Below are 25,834 nucleotides of genomic sequence, written 5' to 3'. Positions count from 1 at the left end.
TGATTGAAGGATTAAGGCATTCCTATCATAGGAAATACGTAGCAGCAGGATAGTTAAGGGATAATGATCTTCACTTTACTTTCCTCTTTAAGAGTAAATGATACTTACGAACACACATCTCTCTGCTTTCATAAAATCCAGGGCAGCACTGTGATTTCCGCCTGTACATTGTTTTCTCGCCTCGCCTATAGGCTGTTCTATAGCTGACTCTATCAACAGAAAAAAAAGATACGTTAAAGCAAAGGGCATTACCCAGTCCTGTTCAAGAGAATGCAATAATATCATGCAATCCAAACCCAGGATAATATCGTCATTAAAATAAGACCTCCCAAGGTTAGAGGTTGAAGATGTTTAATGGACCTGACAAGGCTATTACTTAAATGATCATGGTTCTATTGCAGCATACTAAATTTAGGCCACTCGATGTGTCTAACTAGTGGATTGAGCAGGTTTAGTCCACTTGACTGGACTAAAGTTAGTACACCTTCTAATCCCGACAGCAGAGTACCAGAGGTTAATCACCACAGGTAGCTCATCTGCTAAATGAGACTAAACAAGATCCTGATTGCGGCGGCGGCATCATACCAAATCAGATTCGTGATGATCCTGTTCAAGTGGATTAACAGTACTGTGAAGGATAAGACTAAATTAGTATGCTTGCTTGTCCTAAGCATTTATTGCTTAAATTTGTTTGCAGAGGCAGCTGCATTTTACCTCTAAAATGACAAGTACATTTGAAAACTTTACTCTGTACATTTCTTATGTCCGTCACATTCGGGCAGTCAGATCTGTGAGAATAAAGTCTTGAGAAATATACATAGGCCCTACATTTTAAATACACTTTTTAATCATGTGCCTTTGCTACCGTTTTCAGTTTAATGCAATACAATTTCAGTTAATATGATTTACCTACAAACAACTAATGGTCCACTATCATGCAAATAAACTTCTCTATGCCTATGCAGCAGTGTCGACAACTTAAATGCAAGTACAGTCAGATCCACCAGTTTGAAATGTGCACGAAAAAGACATGACATTTATTTTTACTTAAATATGTTTGATGTAATAAAAATGCATTATTTACTTTATGAAGAATAATTAATTCTATAGGGTGATGCAAAACTTTTGGCTGTAGCTGCAGGTTTGTTCCCACGATCAGTTAAACCAATTACCGGGATCATCTGCTTGCTACACTGCAATCAGAATTAAGTTAGTAGAGATATGCAGGATTTTCTAGTCCGTATTTCAGTCCACTTGACATGGACTAAATCGCTGGTACGCTGCAATTGACGCCTTGTTTTTTAATCTCATCCTCATAAGCCTCAAATTAGACCCCAATTTGGTAACATTTTGCTAACATTTTGCCTATACAGCATTTGTTCTGGCAATTGGGGTCCCTTATAAAGCTTTACCATGCAAACAGTCAAAAACATTGCCCAGCACAGTAACAAAATTGTAAAGCATTAACAAGAACTCTGAACTGGAAAGAATTATGGTAAAGCACAGGAAAGTCCTAAATACATATGGGGAAAAACGGTGAACTCATTAGTTAGAATTCATGAGTTAGAATATAACACAGCTTACAAAAAAGCAGTGATGTTCTTTCTTTGATATCCTTTCTTTGTAGGCAAACATTATTATAAAAACAGCATGCACTATTTTGAGGTTTTGTTGGTTTTTAAATATACTATATTAGACTATTAGACTTTGGCTTTTCTGTGACAATGAATACAAAAAGTAAGTGTGCGTCCTTAAACGTGAAACTTTTCAATTTCTCACCTGTGTCTCGTGCATTTGAACCAGTTCAGGATGTCAGTACAGCTGGTATAGTAAATCTGATCAAACGGATGTGCGTAGGACTCTTGCACACTAACAGAATAACTACAAGAAAATAGCATAATAAGTTACTAGAATGTATTGATACCAAGTGCGTGATACAAACTCAAGACTTTTTAAGGACAAGGCCTCTTAATGATGTCATAAGCCTTTGGGGCAGCTGAAGGGATGGGGTATCACATGCTCTATGGAATGCTTAATATAAGTCATACTGCAAACTATGTAACAATTACAATTTGTATAAGGATGACTTATTATGATAAAGGGCACAAAACACAAAATACATCATTATACAATACACAAATGTCTTACACATTAAAGCACAGACACTCATATTCAATTTGAACGTACTTTAAAAAAAGCCCAAGTATAAAACTAAACTGCATACTTATTATAAACAAAAAATCTGTATCACTATAAGTGCTAAACATGACTTACCTTTCCCAATGGCTGCATACATTTGGATCCTCAAGATTCAGTGAAGATGTTGCTCGGACTAAGTAACATACCAAGGCAATTAAGAGGGATCCACAATGATGTGGAAAAGGGACCATCTTTCAAGATGCAAAATCTATAATAAAAACAACACATACTAGTTAAGCCTGAAAGATACTTTTATGTATAGAAGAATCTAAAATATAAAAAATGCGTCCCATCAGGACACATGTTTGGCAAACACTGTTGCAGCAGCAAAGGTCATTCAAAATGATCTAGACAAGATTCAGAACTGGGCAGACACATGGCAAATGACATTTAATAGAGAAAAGTGTAAGGTACTGCACGCAGGAAATAAAAATGTACATTATAAATATCATATGGGAGATATTGAAATTGGAGAAGGAATCTATGAAAAAGACCTAGGAGTTTTTGTTGACTCAGAAATGTCTTCATCTAGACAATGTGGGGAAGCTATAAAAAAGGCTAACAAGATGCTCGGATACATTGTGAAAAGTGTTGAATTTAAATCAAGGGAAGTAATGTTAAAACTGTACAATGCACTAGTAAGACCTCATCTTGAATATTGTGTTCAGTTCTGGTCACCTCGCTATAAAAAATATATTGCTGCTCTAGCGACCAGAATTATTCCGGGCTTAAAAGGCATGTCATATGCAGACAGGCTAAAAGAATTGAATCTGTTCAGTCTTGAACAAAGAAGACTACGTGGCGACCTAATTCAAGCATTCAAAATTCTAAAAGGTATTGACAGTGTCGACCCAAGGGACTTTTTCAGCCTGAAAAAAGAAACAAGGACCAGGGGTCACAAATGGAGTTTAGAAAAAGGGGCATTCAGAACAGAAAATAGGAGACACTTTTTTACACAGAGAATTGTGAGGGTCTGGAATCAACTCCCCAGTAATGTTGTTGAAGCTGACACCCTGGGATCCTTCAAGAAGCTGCTTGATGAGATTTTGGGATCAATAAGCTACTAATAACCAAACGAGCAAGATGGGCCGAATGGCCTCCTCTCGTTTGTAAACTTTCTTATGTTCTTATGTTCTTATGTTCTTATGTTCTTATGTTCTTATCCACAGATGGATGGTTTGGTGGAGCGCTTTAATCAGACCTTGAAGCAGATGCTGAGACGTTTTGTAACTCAAGAGCAAAAACACTGGGCATCACTTCTTCCTCCATACCTCCTTTTTACAGTGAGAGGTTCCGCAGAGTTCGATAGGGTTCTGCTGCTGCTTCCCTCATCAGAATCAAAATTATGTGCTAAATGGCAGGGGCCATATGAAGTGATTCAGGCTATAGGAAAGGTGAATTCTGAAATTAGACAGCCTGGGAGCTACGTAAGCTTATTGAGCAGTTCAGCCATGTTTTTTTTTCTGACTTGCCCAGCAGAACTAACTTTGTTGAATATGACATTATCTATCCCAAAGGTGTCACAGTACGAGAGAGACCTTACTGGAGCCTGGAAATTCGACAAAGTGGTGTTCGCAAAGAGGTTTGGGACATGGCTCTAACTTGGGGTGATTTGGCCTTCCAGGAGTGAGTGCTGCAGTCCAGTTGTCATAGTGGCCAAGAAAGACGGCATCAACCGCTTCTGTGTGGACTTCTGGAAGGTAAATGCTATTGCCAAGTTCTTTGTGTACCCTATGCCTCAGGTCGATGAACTTCTAGATAGACTGGAAAAGGAGAAGTTTATCGCTACTCTAGACCTGACAAAGGGATACTGGCAGATCCTCTTAACCTGCAGTTCTAGAGAGAAAACCACATTTTCAACCCCTGAATATGCAGCAGCATGTATTGATGACGTAGTTATTTACAGCTCCACCTGGCGAAAGCATTTGGCTAGGGTTATTGCCATCCTTCAGTCTCTAAGGGTAGCCTGGCTGATAGCTAACTTGGGAAAATGTGCGTTTGCCAAAACAGAGACTCAATATTTGGGATCTTTAATGGGGAATGAATGGATGGGTGAAACCCGTTGTCACCAAAATCCTGACTTTGGTAGATGCGGCAATCCGCAAAACCAAGACTCAGATGAGGTCACTATTGAGATTAGCTGGTTATTACCGCCGCTTTATGCTGGTTAACCCTTTAGTCGACCTCACCAAAAAGAGTGCACCAAATTGAATTAAGTGGTCAGTGGAGTGTCAGGGGGTGTTTGATACTATTAAGCAAAGACTGCCAGGCCCCCACTCTCATTACACCTGGTTTCACCAAGAGATTCAACCTTTGTTAAGACAATTATAAAAATGAACAGAAGTCAGTAGTGTCACTTCTTGATGAACTGTTGAAAATGAAATCAGTTTTTGAGCATCATATGCACACTGTCACAACCAGCTTGAATCATCAGGGTATTACAACCTGCAGGATCCGTTGCTTTGATCACCAAGTTAAAGAAGCAAACCAGTCCCATAACTATCCAGACATCCAAATACAGGTTGTGAAGAGTTTCCAGTCTAGCATATGTAACATACAGGCTCATTTAAAGTGGGAAAACTCCTTGGTTCCTTGATGAACTTTCCTTGATGATATCATTTGCAGCTAGTTTTAGCGAGTTTCTAAACAGAAGAGAAAAGCACAAACTCTTATACCAACCCGATCTGTAATAGAAAGCTACAGAAATAATATACTGGTACCACAAGAAGCATTCCACAAGTTCAAGTCATAGGATGCTTATAATTATTAACATAAGAAATCTATTAAAAAACATATGTCGTTTTTAGCCAAATTCTCATCTATATTGTCACTGTCAGTACTGCCTGTCAGATATCATAGCCAAACTGAATGCCAAGGATGACCTGGTACGTCTGCTTTTGATTTCCATCATTGTTTCTGGCACATGATTTGCCTAGTGATGATTAATGTAATCTTGTTTAAGGCAATATTCACTGGTCCAAGCTGAGAGATAAATACATATGCCCATACACACTGTCCAATTACATAATGTCTGTGAATGTTTTCCATGTGCTGTTTTCTCATGACACTCTGCAAGGACACCCTGTTCTACATCAGTGCACCTCAATGCATCCTGGCCTTAAGGCCCATCCCTGTTTTTCAGACGGGTGTCTGATGAGCTATTTCAGTCAAACTGAGCTGAATTGTGATTAAATAAGGTCTACAGCTATGGCCAAAAGTTTTGAATCACCTACAACTTTAGGATTGAGAATCATTTATTTGACTTTATTTAATCAAAGAAACTACAGAATTATACTGCACAAGTCTACCGTAATAGCAGTACAGTATTTCATGTTAGATTTCGAAATGTCAGTTTTCAATTTTGTCAGTTTTCTTGTTAAGTATATGGAAAACTATGAAGCGGTATGTAATTCAATATGTTAACGTAACATTATTCAGCAGATTTCATTCGATTTTATGAAGCAAAATTAGTTAATTCTATAGGGTGATGCAAAACTTTTGGCTATACTGGAGCTGTAGATTCAGATGATCAACATTAAAAGTGTTTGAATCACATAGAACTTTTCAAAACTGTAGCTTCTAATTTTGAAAGCAATCCATCACTACCTTCCATAGTTCCATTGGCATTTTTTGTTTTTTATCAAATAAAAATAAATATACTACAATAGTAAAAACTAAATGTCTCATTTCAAATAAGACATGGGGATGTGCAGAAAGTTCAAGCTTGATTGCTCTTTTAGAAAAAAAAAAAAAAAATCTTAACATTTATTTAAACATAAAACCATTAAAAATCAAAGCTAAACTTCATCTTAAAGGGAAAGTGATACAAAATGAGGAAAATGTTTTAAACTTGCTAGATGCACTACCATATAAAAAACTATATAATTGCATTACTACATATAATCTACAAATACACAATCCACATTTGGAATGACTTATTTACAGTGTTCTCAAATGCAATCCATTCTCTGAGGAATTACTGGGGTGTTGCTGATACTTGTGTATTATATACAGTTGTGGTTTTTTGGATCTTCTTTCAACTGCTTATGAAAAGGAATGCCTCTAATAATTACTAGTGTCCATTCTCTCCCATTCTACAGATGTGTGAAAGGCAGCATTCTGCTGAAGTGGCAACAAGCCTGTGAAATCTAATTTTAAACAGAAAAACAAATACCCTGCATATAATAGGAAATGCGTTTTGAGACAGTATGAATAATGGCCTTAGTGGCAGCCATGCAGCAAGGCCATGTGATAGGCAATACAATACTCATCAAAAGCAGCAGAGCGGGTACTCCTTACCATAAGGAGTCAGTAGCTTTATACTGATATTTTGTACATTGCATGTTGTTCCATTGCTTTTTTTCTATAATGTTTGTGATCATTCAGAGCTTCCCCTACTGCAGTTATAAAACACAGTGTTTCTTCTTTGTTCAGAAGTCTGAGTTTAAGGTTCTTCAGTTCTAGTTGCCAGTGACAAACATAGACTGCATTACATAGATCAGCTGGAGTGCCTTCAAAAAAATAACCAAATAAATAACCAATAGCGCTGTAATACAAATGCAATGTGCATTAGCCCATGACCCTGAATTTACCACATCTGTAATGTTTGACCTCTACAGGAAACGGGGTAAAAACATGAGAAACCCTTCTATGTACTGAATGGTTTACTAATATTTTTATTTCTGATGAAACAAGTCAGAATCGACAGATGGGAAGCAGGATTTTCAATGAATTGCGTTATGTATGTATTATGTATTTACTATAAATTTTAATGTAATGCACGTATTATGTATTTAAATAAACCATTTTTAACAAAAGAAAATCCTGTAAGAGCCATATTTTAAAATGTATTTTTTTTTTTTTTTTTTTTTTCACGTGTCTGGTTGTCACAGAGACTGCCGAAGTGGGAGGCATCAGAACCAGGAAAGAATGAAATACACAACAGACAGGATGAAATGAAATGATGAAGACGCCTGCTGGCGCCAATTTATTACAAAATAAAAGTTTTTAACAAACAGAAAACAACAGGACACGGCACTTTACGCCAAAATAAATAGACAAACAAAAACCGACTATACTTAACAAAACACGGTGCACAGACAGATACACTAACAAACACGGTGAGCAGATAAATAAACAAGTATCGTGCTGGTCCCACCAGCACGCAATAGCAATTGATATTTTAACTCTCTCTCTCTCTCTCTCTCTCTCTCCCTCTATATATACTGTTGTGCTGGGATTCAATTACTAATTAATTATTCACTTGAATCCCAGCACGTGAATTAATTATGTGCAACCTCAGATATTTATTATGTGCTCAGATATTAACTACTTTAAATGTACGTGAAGTGATGTACAATCCGGTGCCTAAATACAAATATACATTTTAAACACTCGTGTTACAAACCCGTTTATATCCCGTGTACCAATGACTACACCAACATTTAACAAACCACACGCAACATAACAGATAATATACACAGGGGCAGGCACTTTGTCACACTGGTCCAGTACGACTGATGTTGGATTGACCTGAAAATTAGTTTATGGTTTCACGTTTGGAGGGATGAAACAGGTATGGTTACAAATTTTTACAACAAACCGTTCCCCAACAATGCTTCAAAAACCCACTCCCTGGCTATTAATAAAGCTGTGAGAATAATTACTTGCGATCGCACATTGCTGTGATTTGCTGTGTTAGACAAACACCCTTCTAGTTTATGTATACAAATAGCCAATGGGTAGTAAAACAACAATGTTCCAATTTGTTTAAACATCAGGATATATGAACAGCCTTGATACTGTTATTCCATGTTTGCCAATACAAGAATAGGTAGTGCTTCAAAATAATTCAAGTTTGATATAAAATTCACAAAATAAGTGCCTCGTGAAGAACACCCTCTACCTTCCCCCATTTCCCCCATATAGGCTGACTGGACAGAATAGATGCATCAAAATCTTTGCCACAGTGGCTCGATTGTAATGACTGGGTTCTGATGTCATCCAGACCCTGACAATGTTTTGTCTGGGAAAAGTAGAACCCGGTTTGTAACTTCCCTGTTACAACTGGATTTTCTGCAGTTAAATACACTCTTCTTGTTTTACTGGGAGGAGAGTCACAAAGCATTCCAGCAATTGGCAGTGCCGTCACAGCTCAAATTCTATGCTTCTCCTGTTGGAAGCAGCTCTTCAATGGAAAGCTGCTTTAAGAGCACTTTTTCAATATTCTTTGCCTCATTATAGTGGAACCGTGCTGTTCCCATGTCTCTGATCAGTCTTACTCGATGACACACAGGCTTTTTTGTGATTTATTTTCAGTCAACGATACATAACTTTCTAGTCAGACTTAAAGGAGTTTTCCTTTATAAGGGTGTGTGTGATGTAAACAATGGTCCAATGTTTTGTTGTGGTGTTCAGTGTATAGCTATGGCTGCTGTTAACTGTCTATTATGCCAGTGGAATATATTGAGCTTAGTTTTTTGTCAACTTTTTCAGCAAATGGTTTATACATTTTTTAACAGTAACATTTTTAACATTTTTCTCAAATGTAGTCTAGTGTGACCCCACATTAATCTTTGATGTACTGTATCTATGTATGAAAAATATGTTTTCAATTTTTTTTTTTTTTTATGAAAACTTTTTTCAATATGCCCTAATAGGCTTCATGTTATGTTTTTAATATATGTATGTTGACTTGACAAGTCAGGCATGTTCTTATTTTTTTTCTTTAAAGGTTGACAACGTAAAAATATTACTGAATCAATATTTCCACCTGTCAGTGTTTTTTTTGTTTGTTTGTTTTTTTATGTGATTTACAAATGTGAGTGAAAACATTTGTCTGAATGAGAAAATAATGTATTCCTTTCCTTCTATCGCATTAATATGAGCAACATCCTAATACCTTTAGAAGCACCTGAGCCATATGGCAACTGGCCAGTTTTGTGTTCTAACTCAAGATACATTTTAAAAATCAGCATCTACCTAATAGTCTGAAGCATTCAACATGGCAGTGTAAGCCTACTTCACTGGGAGGCAGGGGGAAAAGACCCAGCCACCATTCCACACCGGTGTGGAGAGTGAAGCAGACACATAACTATCTCAGTCTTTACGTCAGTGCAGTAGCGGCTGAAGAGTTGTCTTATCGTATGGGGAGGCTGAAGAGTCTTATTATTGTATAGGGAGGCTGAAGAGTCTTATTATTGTATAGGGAGGCTGAAGAGTCTTATTATTGTATAGGGAGGCTGAAGAGTCTTATTATTGTATTCTGACTGACACTTTTCATATCTTTTTAAAGTTTTACCCCAATTTGGTTGTTAAACGCATTTTCTCCACAAGCCAGCAGAGGAAAGAAAACAGGAGTCTATTCATAGTTTATTCTAATAGATTTCAAGACCACATCACTTTAATATACTTTGCATACAATATTTTCTAAACAAAGCTGTTAAAGCAGGAGAAAGGCAGACAAAAGCATCAAGCACATCCTATCGACTTAATTTGCTAAACTTAAATAAATGATCAACAAAATAATAATATACCATTCTGTACAGCACATATGAAACACATTCATTTAATAAGAAGGAAGCAAGGTACATAACATTTTTAAGAAACAAACAGAAACAGTACTCTTAATTACATACAGTGCTGTGCATTTTTTTACTCTGATGCATTATGAGCATCAACAATTTACTGAAAGCCTCCACTAGTGTTTTCTACTATTATAACAACCTTGACTTGCATAAAGAAGGAAAAACATTGAGTGAAATAGCTCGCATCACTATATTTTCAAGGTGTAGAAGACAAGCGTGTTGCAGTAATAATATCTCTGTTAAGAAAGGGGAACAAGACTAAAAGGCTAAAATATGCACAAGAACACAGACATTGGACTATGGAACAATGGTCAAAGGTACTCTGGACTGTTAATGGGTGGACAACAACACCTAAGCTAATAAAATAAAAATGTGATACAAAATAAAAGTACACTGTCGGTTTACAAAAATAAAGATAGCAGTGCTTCTCTAAGAGCAGGACCCTCTTCATATCGCTGTTGTGCAATTCTTGCTGGCAGCTGAGGTAGCTGTTCCTCTGCTTCGCTGTCAGCAGCCACCTGAACACCTTGTTAGGGTCCTGGCACAGATTGTGCAGGATACAGCAGGAAGTAATAACTTGGAGAGTAAACTCGTTGTTCACTTCAGTACACTTCAGTAGTATCCGCCACCTCCCTTTCAATAGCCCAGACGCCTGTTCAACCACCACTTGGATTTAGCCCAGTATATTATTAATAAAGATATAACCCCCCCCCCCACTGTGGGCGGCAACACTAAAACAAAGTATTAAAAAAGCCAGCATGATCCATTAGCAAATCAGAAATTTATAACCATTTATATCAAACACGATGTCATGGTGATTTCCCCTGGAGATTCTCTCGTGTAACCTTGTTGTTTCCTGCTAAACAGCAGAGACTCCAACTGGGCCTTAAGCATGGCTAATTTAAATATCAACCCTCCACCATCTCCATTAATTTGCATAACGTTGGGGAGAAAGTGGGCGTTGCCAGTAAATTGAAAGGCTTCACATGGAAACAGAAAAAATGTACCAAGTCCATGTTATTTCATGAGACAAAAATGTCTTGAGTAAGAATAAACACACAACTAAGCCAATCTGGGAGGACACACGTGTGGTGATTGGCTAAAACAGGCTAAAGGGGAGAGCTGCATACCCCTTTTGGCCCTTTTTGAGATGGCTTTACTCAGTGTTCCATGCAAGCCAGCTGAAGAAATGGAAGAGTATGATTGGCTAATAGATGTGCTTATCATAACTAATGAGGGGACAAGAGCGCATCTGCCTCCTCCTCCTACTAGTCTCTGGTTAAGAGAACACCCCTTCTCTAAGCCGGATTTAGCCACCAGACAATATGAATTAATAAATAAATATGTATTACTTGTCATGACACACGTGCAACAGCATATGAAATGAACTCAGTTAAGTAAAAGAAAAGCAACAGGCAAGCGCATGTTAATAAACTATAACACACAAACTAATGTCAATACACTATCAAACTGAATTGCCACAGCACCCCTACACATGTTAAAAAATGCAGCAGCAATATATAAGACATGCATATGATTTAGCAGAATGATGAAGCAACTCACCAGAACACCAAATTGCAACCAACTTGTGCCTGATTCAGGTTTTTTTTCGAGAGCTTGAACCATTTCCAACTTTTTGTAGCAAGAAAAAGAGAGGTGCAAGTGTTCTCTTAGGAGACCTTCCTATAAGCAGAGGCTACTATAGTACATATAAATAAATACATACATTTTTTTATTTATTTCAATTTTGTGAGAAGGCAATGCCTCCTCTGCCTCCTCTGACAAGCCACAACTGCTCCAGCGATACCTTTGCACCAACAAATTGGTTATGCAAGAAACTATAGTTGTTTGTCACATTGGTTAAAAAGTGAATCTTAGCCATGGAGTATTGATGATTCAGTAATCCTGGAAAGAAATGCTTGATAAATGCTTGGTAAGTAATATGTAGACAGTCTTAACTAAATTGAGAAGAGTAGAGTCTTCATTTTAACATATGCCATGGGTTGTCAGGTACAACTAAGAAGCCATTGTTATTGACAGTGTGTGCAAAGCAGGAGGATTTAAATCTCCAATTACCATGGACTCACTTACAGGCCCTGTCACAGCTGCACAACACATTTTCAACAACTGCTCCGTGAGTAGACAAGAAGGCTGCTGTTTTTGCACAAGACTGATACAGAGAGCCGGCCTGTGGGGTAGATTAAACTAACCCTATAGCTCTTTGATGAACTGAGCAGCACACACTGGGTATATTTACAGAAACTCTTCGACACTGGCGGACATTACTTCTGATGTGTTTCCAAACACTTGAAGAAGCTATGGACATGTCTCAGTTTTATTACTGCAGATATAGCTCGATGTCTTCTTGTCACATCATTAACTTAATACTGTTTTGTAAATCAGATGTCTTTCGAAGAGTGTTTTCTAAGTTTCAAAGCCTGTTTGTATTCTGTCTGTCTAACTGTGCACACATCCCTCCAGTACTGGATTCAATACTTATGAAAATACATATTTACAAATAGGAGAAAAATAGGTTGGCAATTAGACCTTGGTTACTATATTAGTGTACACATTTGCATGGCAGATACCTGGTGCACATATAATCAAATTATTATGATTATCAATTAAATGTCATTAGCACTACAGAATGATCTGTGTAGTTTTATTCCCCATCTGACTTACAAAAAAATCAAATCACACCCCTGAGTTTCTTTGTGGTACCTTGTGGTTTGTGTTTATTTTGTAAAGCGGATTTAGAAAAGAATGGGTAATGTTCCTTCTGTCTATCCTTAGAAAACACTTGCATATTTTAAAAGGATGGATTAAACGATAAATGCAGAGGGAGGTTATCCTCGTTCTTTGAATAAGAAAAACTATTAGGCATAGTGTTATCAATATTTGTTTCAAAATCATCTTTATGATTCAAGCCTCAGAAATGTTGACTGCAAACAACTTGTTCTAAAAAGGATGAGACCAAGACTTTATAATAAACTCACCAGAAACACATCATGGAAGTCAACATACAGCATGCATCAACAGATTTAAAAAAATCTTTATATCTTATTAGTTTCTTCCATAAACACAATATAAGCAACTAAATACTAATACATCTTTAGTAACTGTCAGAATAACAGATATAAACAAACTTCTTGGATAGACAAGATGGTGGTTAACCTCCTGGCTTGCTTTTACAAGCAGCTTCCTGCCCTCACCCCAGCTGCAGCACTTTCAGGGGCTTCAGGCATTGTTTAAAATAGTGTTTCAAACAGTGGGAGGCAACAGTCTTTCTGCAAACTGGCACACAGTCCTTATGTAAGGAAGAAACACTGTATGTCACAAGCTGTCCAATCACTGTTCAGTAAAGGTCCTTTTCTTAAGTTTTGTCTCCCACAGAATAAAAACAGCTTGTCTGCTTAAGCCCTGCGCCTGGGAGGCCTGTATTCACCTCACTTAGCTGTGCTCTGCCATGGTAGTCACTCTTCTCGGAAAGTCAAGCTTGAACCTGTAGTGGTGCCCAGGCATTCTGCACTGGCTGGAATCTTCACACTTCCCTAAGCAAGCCTTGTATTCCTTAAAGGGCTTCAGAACACAAGCTTTCAACCCTTTGGGGGCCCACTGTAATTACACAAACATTAAACCAGCTCAAGTCTGAAGTTTGTTTTCAACTACCAGCGAAGCGTACTAGGAGAACATAGCAATTAAAAACTGCTCTTGCTTGGTTCTGAATAGCTTCCCATTTGAAGTCCTCTCACACAGTTTACACTATATTCTGGTTGACATGTTTTACTATGAATTTCAGGAAAATTAAAGTAACCTCATAATGAAAATATATCCCGATTTTCATGTGCCTATGTTTTCAATTTATATAAAAACTAAGAATAAATGTTCATTTTTCTATGTTGCCTATTCACTGTGCTACTGTGATTTAAATCAGTTTGGGGTTTACTGGCTGGTAGGTTCAAGTGACAACTTATACATGGTTTACTGAATTAAAAAATGTTTAAAATATCATAGAGCTATAGTTTTATTCTGTACAGAAGTTACTATATGCTGCCATCATACACAGTATACTACTTGCAGCAAGTAAATTCAGAAGAAAGGATAGTATCCTTTTTTTTAAATGGTATTCTTTTTTAATAAAAGTATGCCTTCCAATCATTTGTTGTTAACATTCATCCTTAACAATTTTGACTTCCCTTTTGAAATTAAACACAAGATTGTAATATCTCTACACATATAACCTGTGACTGATGCATTTGAACAGCTGTTTGCAAGAAGTTGGCAGTGTGGTCCAGCATAGAATGCCAGACACTGCCTCACTGTGTGATCTTTGAACAAGTCCCTTGCCAGCTTTTATGAGATATGGGGTAGTTCATAAAACACATGCCAGTTTTAGTTTTGCTCTTTCTTCTAATGAAAAACAAAAGATCAGGCAATTTACACGGGAAACTCCATGCATTTTTTTTTTAAATGTGTGCACTTATGTACCAAAATATCTATAGAAAACGGCAAATAGTTTTTTAACATGGGGTCCTATTCACAAAGCTTTAACGGACAGTTATTTAAAGAATAATGTATTTAAAGATTGTTTCAAGATGTGTTTTCTTTTTTTAAGCATGTTAACCACAAAGTTTGAGATTAAAGCCATCTCAATTTGGACCAAACCCTAGGAAGACACCCTTAGGAATTTATCATTCATTCACAACATACTGCAAGTTAACATCACAAGCGAAAGAAGAATGTCTGAAATCTATACTTCAGCAACTTGCCTGTCAAGTAATTTGATCCACCTTTCAGAGTGTTTAAATTTTTGGTCTATTCAGTGGAATTATTCAAGCTCAGCGAGGCTTGGAAATGAGTTAAAGAGGTTTAATTGCCTGTTTGACCATGACTGATGAAATCGTAATGCCTTCAATTAGCGCTTTTGGGTTCGTAAGGCTCCATCCAACTTGTAAATACTGTATATAGTGTGTGTAGCTTTAATTCCTTTAAAACATGTTCACTAAATATGAAGTAGTTCTGTTTTTCACTATGGCCTCCTGAGGGCCACATTGGGAAATAAAGATGCTTGTGCCTCTATCAAGAAAAAGGCTGCTGTTATGACCGGGACCCCCCACCCCCCTTCTCGGGGGAAAGAGCAGTTTCCCTGCCATCTTCTAAACTTCCGTAACGGTAGAAGATTTGAAGGCATTTTCTTTGTTGCTTTGGGGAACATTTAAGAGCCACTACGGGATGCCCATATATATATATATATATTATGGAAATATATATATATATATATATATATATATATATATATATATATATATATATATATATATACACACACACACACACACACATTGTGCATTCATATTGTTTAACATATTACATTTACTTCTGGTGCTAATTACTGTTGCCATAAGGGATGTTGTTTGTGTTATTTTCTTGCAGAAAATACATTTTGGTAATAACCTGGGTAACACTACAAGAAACTGATGAAACGTAAGTTAATCTAATCTACTTTCTTGTACATTTTACCTCACAGAATTTGAGTGAATGTCTGAAGTTCTGGTTTAGTAATTTCAGCATATGAGTGGGCAGAACATATTGATTTCACATTAAATAATGTCAAATGCAAATGTCAAGTGAAACTTACTGGACAAAAACATCTGTTACAGTTACACTGCCGCAGTTTCCACAATTCTACTGTTTGTTTAAACAGTCCACGTCTGGTTACAATATACTGCCAAATACAGTATATCTAAAAGGGGAACCTGCTCCTTTTAACCCATTCAATTCTCTCTTTATCATGTGTTGTTTGTTACTTTGTATTTCATTTTATGCTGTGTTTGGTTTTTTTAAAACATTTTTATAAATGACCAAACATGGCACCTGTACAAATGATAAGGTAAAAGTGCACCACTTCCCACCAGCATAAGAAAGGGCAGGGAAGTTAAAAGGTTTTTTCTTTTAATAAAAAAACAAAGTGTATGAATAAATGTTTATACTCCTTTAAGTGAAGCCATCTGCACCAAACCTTATTTTTATCTCCCTAACCCTCATCCTAAACCTTTCTCCTTTGCGAAAGCTTTAATTATAATTAGAAATAATACTGCTTGTATTGCCCACAGCTGGGTGGTTTGCCACTCCCAAATGTAAACAGGAACAAATGAGTGCAATCAGAGGTCCAGAGATTGTAGCTACTAGGGGCATGCTCCCAATGTGTAAACCCTAATGTTAGCTGCTACAACTATCCCATTGCTTGTTTAACAAAGACCTAAACTGTGAATTTAGCTTTGTTTCATAAACGGTACTTAACTCTTTCATCGAATCTGTAGACAGAGCTGCTGTTTTGGGGTATCTCATATTAGTTTGTTGTTTTTTACACTTAACTCTTGTTGTCCCCATTTCAAATAGCAGACACCAGAAATGCGGTCACTTCAATATTTCTCAATATTCTTAACTGTGCTACAGAAACCATCATGCCGATGACCACAAAAATATCTGTGAAGCCATGTGTCAAAATAACAGCACAGAAAACAACATCTGTGGAGCCCAAGTATTATCATAGGAGGCTGTTAATGGGAAAAGCAGGTCAGAACCCCAGACAGGTGGACAACCCTACAAAAATCACCCTGGAGATCTTAAAAAAAAAAAAAAAAAAAAAGTAACCACTATTCCCAGTCCACCCTTTTACCTTGGTAAAAGCATAAAAAAGTTTCCTGTGGTGTTGTTGTTGTTTTGGGTTTTTTTGTTTTTTTTTAATGTTTCACCTGCTTAACATTAAACAACACAGTCTTTTGACTGAGCAGTGATTGAAGTCAACCATGAGTAATGGTTCCTTTGTGAGCATGTCACACCAACTGCAGTAATACAAAGACTGTGACTTCAGGCTAGGACTCAGACCTATACTTTCACACAAACAACCATACTACAGAATGCGGTCACTTTGGCAAGATTTCTATTAATAAAATTGTTAATGCATATGGCATTTATTAACTTGGCTGTTGTTAATGATGCTGTGAGTTCTTTTTTGTTTTTTCAACGTACACCCCCTTCATAACACATGCTGTTAGCAACAACTTAGACCTTCACAGTGATACAAATATACAGACTGGCATTTAAAACGCAAAAGAACAATGATAATTTAAATGAGGAAGAACAAATTGGAACTGTGTACATGCCAGTGCCAATGGTGAAAAATGTAAACAAGCCACAACAAAGTACTGTCAAACGTTTTGGAATATCCTTCATCTACATAGAAAGATACAATTTCTAGGAAATGTTACGTTTGTCTTCACTCACTCACTGAAGCAATAGTGTTATTTTTTTGTTGACAAGTTTTGCATTGCAATACAGTAGCCTACTTCACCTTATATGTATTTCGCAGATTAAATTGGAAACTTTTTTTTAGCGTTTATTGCCTTCTGCTGTACTTTGAACCTCATAGTAATTCGCAAAGGCAAATGTTTCAAACGTATATATTGTTTTTTAAATATCTACTTTGCTACGTTATTATTCTTATTACCAATCACTATCATAACAATCATGCAGAAAAATAAACATAATGCATTGTAATGCGATATTTTAATGCACAACGAAATTCGCTTTACTGCCAAGACAATAATAAAAAGACATTTTCAACCATGCAAAAGTAAATAAAAGTTACCAGGGTCTTTGAAATGCAATTTATTATTTATCTTTTCTACCTGAACAGCAGAACGCTTAAACATCGACACCTTATGAGTGCAGTTGTTATTGCTGTAATGAAACTGGTTAAATAGCTCCTATTCAGATTGTATGCAATTATTTACCGATATATGAACTGGTAGAAACAACAAACTTTACCTTGTTTATAAAACTGTTGGTGTCCGCAGTACGTTCATGAATCCCGTTCGTCAAATTCTCTTTAGAATCCAATCATTTGGAAACTGGGCACTTAGAAAGAAAAACTCCCAAACAGTAAAGTTCTAAACCCATCCATTCATGTGGTATCCTGTAAATGTGAATTATTTAGAGTACAAATAAAAACCCTTAAAATATATACATTGGGGGAAAAAAATACAGTCAGAATGGCACTGTGATGCTCGCCTACTTCTAATGGCTCTAGATGGCAGTACTCCAGTACGAAAAAATCACAACAGTTCAGAATGGTGCAAGTGAACTTGCCCCGCTGCACCAGTCCAACGCTCCTTGTGATCTCATCACTTCAACAACCAATAAGGGACTCCGGACGCTTCAAACTAAAGGCAAATCTTAAAAACACTGGGACACAAACTGTTTTGTGATTTCTAGCAGAACGGTGTTTGAGTGTATTGTTGTTGTACACAGTAACGTGCATAGGCTTGGAGAGTATTTATTAATTTATTTATTTTAATCTGAAAATGTTAAACTGAGGAAACCGGGCGATAAACGTGTCAACGTTTTTTTTTTTTTTCATTTTTAAATGGACAAATGACATATTTAATCCAATGTTTGGGGATGAAAAAGTATCAAGCCTACTTACTGTGTAGGTACTAGGCCTGCAGGTTATGCACAAGCAGCACGATTAAAAGAAAAACTGAAATATACGTTGACATGCTCGCAGTCATTCAAAGTGTTTGCAGCTCTTGTCTATACAGGAGGGTATTTCAGTTTAACGCATGTTCTTCTAAAACAATGTCCAGGTTTAATTTGGAGCAGTTATTTATTAAGATGCAGTTTTGAAATGGCAGAGTGTAGCTTTAATAAAATATGAAAAAAGTGTAATGTTATCTAATTCCTGTAAACGCGTGATGTGGCTTTACAGACCAGCTCAGTATACAGTAAACATGAAGGCCTACATCCATATTTCTGTAATACAAAAAAACGCTCGTGTGCTGCAGGTAAAACGTTACAATCACTTTTTTTTTTTTTTTTTTTTTTTTTTTTTTTTTTTATCATATTATTATTGTGCTCAAAGTGCACAGCAAATTCATGTCTGTGTTAATCTGTCTCCATCTAGCGGTCATATACTTCACTATACTGCTTTTCACAACCTCAGCACCTTGGAGAGGTCTTAATCTTAGAGCCACCGCTCTTCCACAGCGCTGTGGCAGGTTCAAAAGTAGATGTCATCATTAGCACTGTCAACTCTTATTTGCTGGGAAGCTCACGTTTTTTGGACACTTCTCCCGTGACAGATTTTCTCCTGTATTTTTCTCAAAATTCAACCGTTGAAAACCTTTATGTCAACAAACTTTTAATTTCTGCATTCTGCAAAAATCTTATGTAGGTATTCACTTCAATTCAGACTACTAAGACCAGTGTACAAAAGCTCCATTATTTTGAAAACTGTTGACTGCTATGCATTACTTAAAACTGGTGTTATACAGATTTGAATGGAAATGCATGAGTAGACTTGGTGAACTAATTATGTAAAAAAATGTATGCAGTGCCAAGTAAAAATACTGAGCAAAATACTACATTTAGAAACATTATGCAGTCTATTTTAATAATGTAATCAGAGACATGCATTGCACTGTGCTTACTAATAACATAAATGTACTTTAACAGACATTCCATTATTATTATTATTATTATTATTATTATTATTATTATTATTATTATTATTATTAGAAAATGTAGATGTTAGTAAAATGATCACATCAAATTATTTTAATAACCATTTTATGTAACTTTATGAAAGCAGACTCAAAAAGTGGATCAAGACACGTTACTATTTGTTTTTAAAACAATACTAATCAGTACTAATAATAGAGTATTCGAAGAAAGGATCCTCGAGAAGGTGACGACACAGTGAAGATTTAGAAATGTATCTCTTTATATACTTGTCTATCAGACAATTGCATTACAAACATTATCCACTTACTTCATGTCCCTTTCCTTCTAATTTAAACTTTTTGAAAATGTTCCGCAAGGCAGAGATTCCCTTTACAGATATAAGGCTGTGCAAATAAAATGGAAAATGAAAGTGTAAATAGAACTTAAATATGGGCCTAAGACTTTAGTGCATTCAGATGCAATGTTTACAAATAGCAGCCTAGTTCATTTAAAACTTGTCATGCAGCAAATACAGTAAATGTGTTTTGGGAATTCTCCAATAATTAACAAATACATTACTAATGAGTTCAACAAAGCACATGAGAGATGTAATGTGTTCAACAATGCAGAATTTGACTTCCATGAAAAATGCATTATTTGACTATACTGCTAATTAGGTACATATTCGGAAACCCTTGAGAAAAGAGTGTGACAATCTCATTGTAATCACCAGGTGTTGAAGTGCATTAGTATTCTTGTCTCAGCATGGGAAACTGAGGCTTTATCACCAGGTGGTGATCATGAAATCTGTCAGGTAGATAATCATCTGCCAGATAATCCCCAAGAGGAAACAACAGTACAATGAAAAGAGAAAACTATAAAAAAACACACACACACACACACACACACACACACACACACACACACACACACACATACATATATATATATATTTCTCTGTGACAGTAATATTTTATTTTTATTTTTAAACTTGTACGTGGAATAAAGTTATTATTTATCAGCAGTTTATCAAAATAAATGATAGTTTAGCTGCAGTATAACTACACTGTAACTGCAATGTGAGAGCACAGTAGTGTATAGATTATACACTGTTATTGTTTGTATTGCTTGGTATCGCTTGGTTTTTACTGTGCAGTCCCACTGCTCTGGGGCCCATTTCATAAAAGCTCTGAGACTGCCATGTACTTGCGATGTGCTTGCAAGATCTGGTCTCCACAGAGTTCACACATAGATCACATGACAGAATACTTTGTCTAAAAATTCAGCAATGTGGCTGAATTAATTAATCCAAGTGTGGCTAAATAATCCAGGTTAATCCACTGCTACAGAAAGCCCAATCATTGTAAACTGTGCCACCACTAACAAATCGTTTTGTATGTGTTTTTATCTGTACCAGAAAAGCTGAGTCTTCCCTTCTAAAGAGCATGAGGTCCTGAAAGTATTTGTATCACCATCGACCATCACAGCAATGTTAAGGATATTCTTTCAACATTACATTGAAGTGACAGTTTTTTAAAGAAATGTTCATAGAAACCTGCCACACCATAGTATAATTTTAAGATTATGTTCGTGGTTTTTCTAACATCCAACTGCATTAAGGAGTTTAATGTTTTGTCTAAAGTAATGTTTAAAATTGATTGCAAATGTACAGTATGTAATTCAACAAAATAGAACAGAACATGTTATGATAAAATTGAACCTTCCATCGTGGTTCTCAATTTTTTGTAGCTATTAAAAAAAAATAAATAAATAAACAAGCCGTTAATAATACAGTATTTTATTATATATGTCAATTTTTACAACAAACAGAGCATTATTCGTCTAAATTTATGACAAAAGATCCACTGCAATACACTACAGTCAACCCATAACATTTATGTTACATGAGCCCAGACAGTTTGAGAACCCTGGGTGCGTTCACAGAGATCATTCTGTCCAGATTCTGTGCAGAATCTGACCAATTTATCCAATGACCTGCTAAGAATGACCAATCTGCGCAGAATAATCTCTGTGAAAGCATCCATTGGTTAAATTGGTCACATTCTACAAAGAATCTGCGCAGATTGATCTCTGTGAACGCACCCCCTGCTCTTAGTACTGTTACGTGGGTCCTAAAGGCAAGTGGTATTTTCTGATTAACAGTAATTGAATACTCTGTAAATGAAGAACAGACAAAGCTTATGGTTTTGACCAATTGAATCTCTTGAATTTGATTGTTGAGCTTCCGTGGTTTTATTGGTCTTCCTGGGATGGTCATGTAAGAATTTCTAGATCCTGTTCTTGAATGTGCAGTGGCTTAACTTGTTGAGCTATGTGCTTTAACATTTGCGTGTCTTGTATACTGTATGTGTTTTTGTAAAAACAAAATGTATAGACTATTAGTCAGGAGCACTGCTCTCAGAAAGTGAAAGATAAAACCAAATTCCAGGCGATTATTTTAAAGACTCGAAGACGTGGTTATTTCTTTAAAAATATACAATATGTGCGATCCAACTAATGTGAGGTTTATGGTCAGTCTACGCAAACGGGGGTATTTTTTACATCTGTTGATACATATGATATAATTTTCTATACAGTCGTCTGCAATGACGAAGACTAGCCCCAGTGCAACCAGCCAATGGTGCTGGTGTATATAGGTACTCTCTGCAGTTAACCCGTTCATAGCTACATTTCATAATATATGTTTCTTCTTTGGCCCCTGAACAGCTCTTGCAGGACAAACCTGGAGTACCTGTAGGGATATTTTGTTGGTTATACGTGAACTTCAGTGTAAGGCCTTGACTCTCATCCCTACAAAATGTCTTTTTATGTTTTCAGTACAACTCAATTGAGATAAGATAAAGAACAAAAAAAAAAGCTCAACATCACTTCGCAAATGGGTTTATGTGTCTCCTAGAACCAGTGTGAATTGTTTAAACAGAGGTCCAAAATACTGCATTTACTAAGTGTTTCAGTGTACTTGCTTGTAATCATATCATTGCACACATTCAGGACACCTACACTCTCAGGAATCTTTAGCTTCTGAAACTTGAACTGGCAGCCCACTCACAGTGCTGTTTCAATTGTTGGGACAGGTTAATGGTTACAATCTGCACAGCTGATATATCCTGTACTGTAGGTGTTTTATTGAGGGGATATACTGAGTCCCTTGTTAACACTGCTAAATACAATTAAAAATACAGGGATATACAGAGTCCCTTGTTAGCACTGCTAATACAATAAAAAATACAGTGGTAAGAGGTCCAGTTAGAGTGGTTTGCAAGTGTAATGGTTTCTGTATTTGATCTGCTGCTGTTCAGATAATTAAAATAGACCCCAAAACCTTAAATTTAAATCTTAATTTAAATCTGAAAGCTTAGTTGCTGTATGATGCCAACATTGCATATTAATTGCACTAGAACCAGGTAAATGTGCTCTTAATTAGTGTCAAAGCATTTACTGTAAAATAAAGCAAATCAAATGTTCTGTGTGCATTTCTCTACAGAATCACAATGTACTGGCTTACGTTAAATACCCTTGGACAGATAAAAAGCAGCGCTTTGTAGCTCCGAAGACTGTAAACAGCAAAGCATTTACCTGTCTTAACCCTGTTCACCAAGGTAATGGAAGCATTTTAGAGCATTTTGTTTTGCAGGAAAGCATTACGATGTTTCTTATTGTTGATCTGTATTTGAAAATTGAAGTGACTCATTTATATACGTATTCTAAAATGTTTTTTAAGTGTTGTATGATTTTTAAAAGAGAAAAACTGTACTGTAGGATGGCAATAAAGAAATATCTCTTTGTTAATAATGGCCTGTATCTATGAAACAAAAAACTATATTCAAATGTACAAAAAATCTTAATACAGCAATCGCTTATATGAAATGCGCCACCCACGTGAGTGCTAATCACACAACATTACAATCTGGGATTACAATTGATTTGTGTTACCATTATTTTGATCATAGTAGCTGTAGAAAATGTCACCCTTTCGAGACAAACTAAACAACTTTACAATTTCATCTGAAAAACAAAGCAATTCAGCCCATTCTGTCCTTCAGAATTATAACTGTCAGACGAAGGAGCACAGTTAAGTATAGAACAATTGAAATGTCCACAATGGATATAAAAACACCCAAATGGTGTTTGAAGTTACCAACTAAAGGTGTACTTTAGATTCAATGAGATCTACTCAATTGACCTAAACCGTAGTGTGTCTAAATACTGCTGCCATTTAAATTATGCAAAAATGAAATTTCCTGAGATGTTTTTTTTTTTTTTTTAATTCATATTCTTTCAGATTTTAAAAAGTTAAAAAGGCTAGACTCAGTGTTGGATGTTTGATTTTCATAACCTTGGCTCCTTTGCTAATGGTTTAAATAATGCTGTTACTGTGATCCGCAGCAGTTCAGATCAATTAGATTTACCCCAATGAGTCTTTTAGCAAAGTAGGTGTCAGGTTACTTAATTAGTATTATTTATGACTTTTATGTCCTTATTACTTTAAAGTTTATAAAATGGTAGAATAGTTTCTTATTTCAAACTAGGCATAGATAGTAGTTCAAGAAGGCAAGTTCAAAATTGCTTTTTGGCCGAATTGTTGTTGCAGTTACTGCTTTTGTGTTAAGCTCTTGTCATTCTCAACATGTCTTATGATCATAATAGGTTACTTTGACACTGAATAGTGCTACAGACAACAAATAATAATATGTAAATAATATTTTTTTGTTTGTTTTGCTTTTACTTCAAGTTTGTCTTGCAAGAAGTGGAAATCACACTGCCAGAGAACACAGTATGGTATGAAAGTATGACATCCAGTCTTTCATTTAAATGGACAGTTTCTGATGATGCATAAAGTCCAAACGCACACCCTTATGAAGAAGCTTGAAAGTATGGAAATAAAGGAAAGACTAAATCAGCTGTGACAAAATCCTGGAAATGTCAAGAAACCCTTTTGTTAAATACTATATTGAAAGTGGTAACGTGATTGTAGCTAACAAAAATCATTTGGCACATTTTTCAACCATGCACATCTATCCTCTATAAAGGTCTCAAGGTGTAGTTATGAAATAAATCTATGTTTTAGCAAACATGTTAGATCAAGTTTCATTTATAAATGATATCTTTTACTATCCTAGTTAAAGAAATGTTGGTTTGCAGGCCTTGCTTTCAAATAGTCTTCAACTTTTATGATAATTTTACCTGGAGAATAAAATTGTGCCCACCTCTTCACAGCCTTCTTTTCTGTGAGTAACTAAATGGCTGTTTCCCCTAATGACTGTTACAGGCTTTGCAGCTGGTAACATGCTTTAACCTACATTAGAAGACACTCCTGAGATCAAATGACCTAGGAGGCATGATAAGTTTCCTGTAAGGGAATGTAAGCAAACAAAGAACTTCCTTTTACCTAGTGTAGCAGATTTGTTTTTGTTGTTTTTGTTTCCCAGTTGAGTATTATTATTATATTATTATTATTATTATTATTATTATTATTATTATTATTATTATTATTATTATTTAGTTTATTTAGCAGACATCTTTATCCAAGACAACTTACAGAGACTATGCATCAGCTGCAGGGTCACTTACAACGTCTCATCCAAAGACAGAGTACAATGAGGTAAGTGACTTGCTCAGGGTCACAGTGAGTGAGCCCCGATTTGAACCAGAGAGCTCCTGGTCATATCATATCAGTTTCAGTCACAATGCCAGCTAACCACTGAAGACACAAAAACAGAAGTTAGCTTTATCCAAGGCTCTATCTAGTGGATATCCTGTGGCATGTTTTAACCTGTTCTAAAAACTTCAAAAAGTACTACATAATATGTAAGGTGACCATATGGCTCCGTGTTCAGTGGGACAGTTTGGAACAGTTCAGACTTTTCAACTCACAACCAAATGCATTCTGGTAAGCGTGGTCCTGTTTCTCTTAAAGGTAAGAATGGTAACAAGTAAAACGTACCAGAATTCATGGGGTTGGGAGCTGAATAGCCTGAACTATCATATTGTTGATATATTGACATATCCTAATGTAGTGAAGGGTAGATGATCTCAGTTTGTGTCCACGTCAGAACACAATTTAATAAAATGGTTGCTAAGCACCTTTACAGACCTCAAAACACGAAGAACAAAGACAAGCCCAGGACTAGAGAGAAAGCGATTCATCTGTCAGGCTCCTATAGTCAGTACACTGGAGAATACCGGCTTATGGAATAAACTTCCGTTTCCATTTCTGACAATTCATCAGATTGCATGAATGAATAAATACATAATTATTATTTATAAAAATAACTTGCATTTAATACTGTAGTAACGCAATACTGATAATAGGTACAATTTACATTTCATAGGACATTGTAGCCAACCAGCATGGTGTTATGTAATAGACATACCACACGAGATAATGTATCACAGTTTGTCGTTAACTGCAGGACATTTTGTTCACCAGCGGGGATTAAGTAGATCACGTTTACTATCATACAGTAAGTAGATGACTATCCATGCTCATCCACTAGGCGGTACAATAAGACCAGTCTCAAATT

General features: G+C 36.1%; 1 protein-coding gene across 1 annotated transcript in view; it reads right to left on the bottom strand.

Annotated features, from left to right (window-relative positions):
* Positions 1-17,898, bottom strand: part of LOC121315584 (multiple epidermal growth factor-like domains protein 10) — a 69,124-nt gene extending 51,226 nt beyond the window's left edge. The window contains 4 exon segments of the mRNA XM_041249812.1: positions 109-209; positions 1,780-1,881; positions 2,275-2,407; positions 17,616-17,898. Of these exon segments, the coding sequence (XP_041105746.1) occupies positions 109-209; positions 1,780-1,881; positions 2,275-2,390 (319 nt within the window). The 5' untranslated portion in view covers positions 2,391-2,407; positions 17,616-17,898.
* Positions 17,899-25,834: the final 7,936 nt, after the last annotated feature.

Source organism: Polyodon spathula, chromosome 1, assembly GCF_017654505.1.
Source record: "Polyodon spathula isolate WHYD16114869_AA chromosome 1, ASM1765450v1, whole genome shotgun sequence".
Taxonomy (NCBI): domain Eukaryota; kingdom Metazoa; phylum Chordata; class Actinopteri; order Acipenseriformes; family Polyodontidae; genus Polyodon; species Polyodon spathula.
This window is presented reverse-complemented; position numbering and strand designations above follow the sequence as displayed.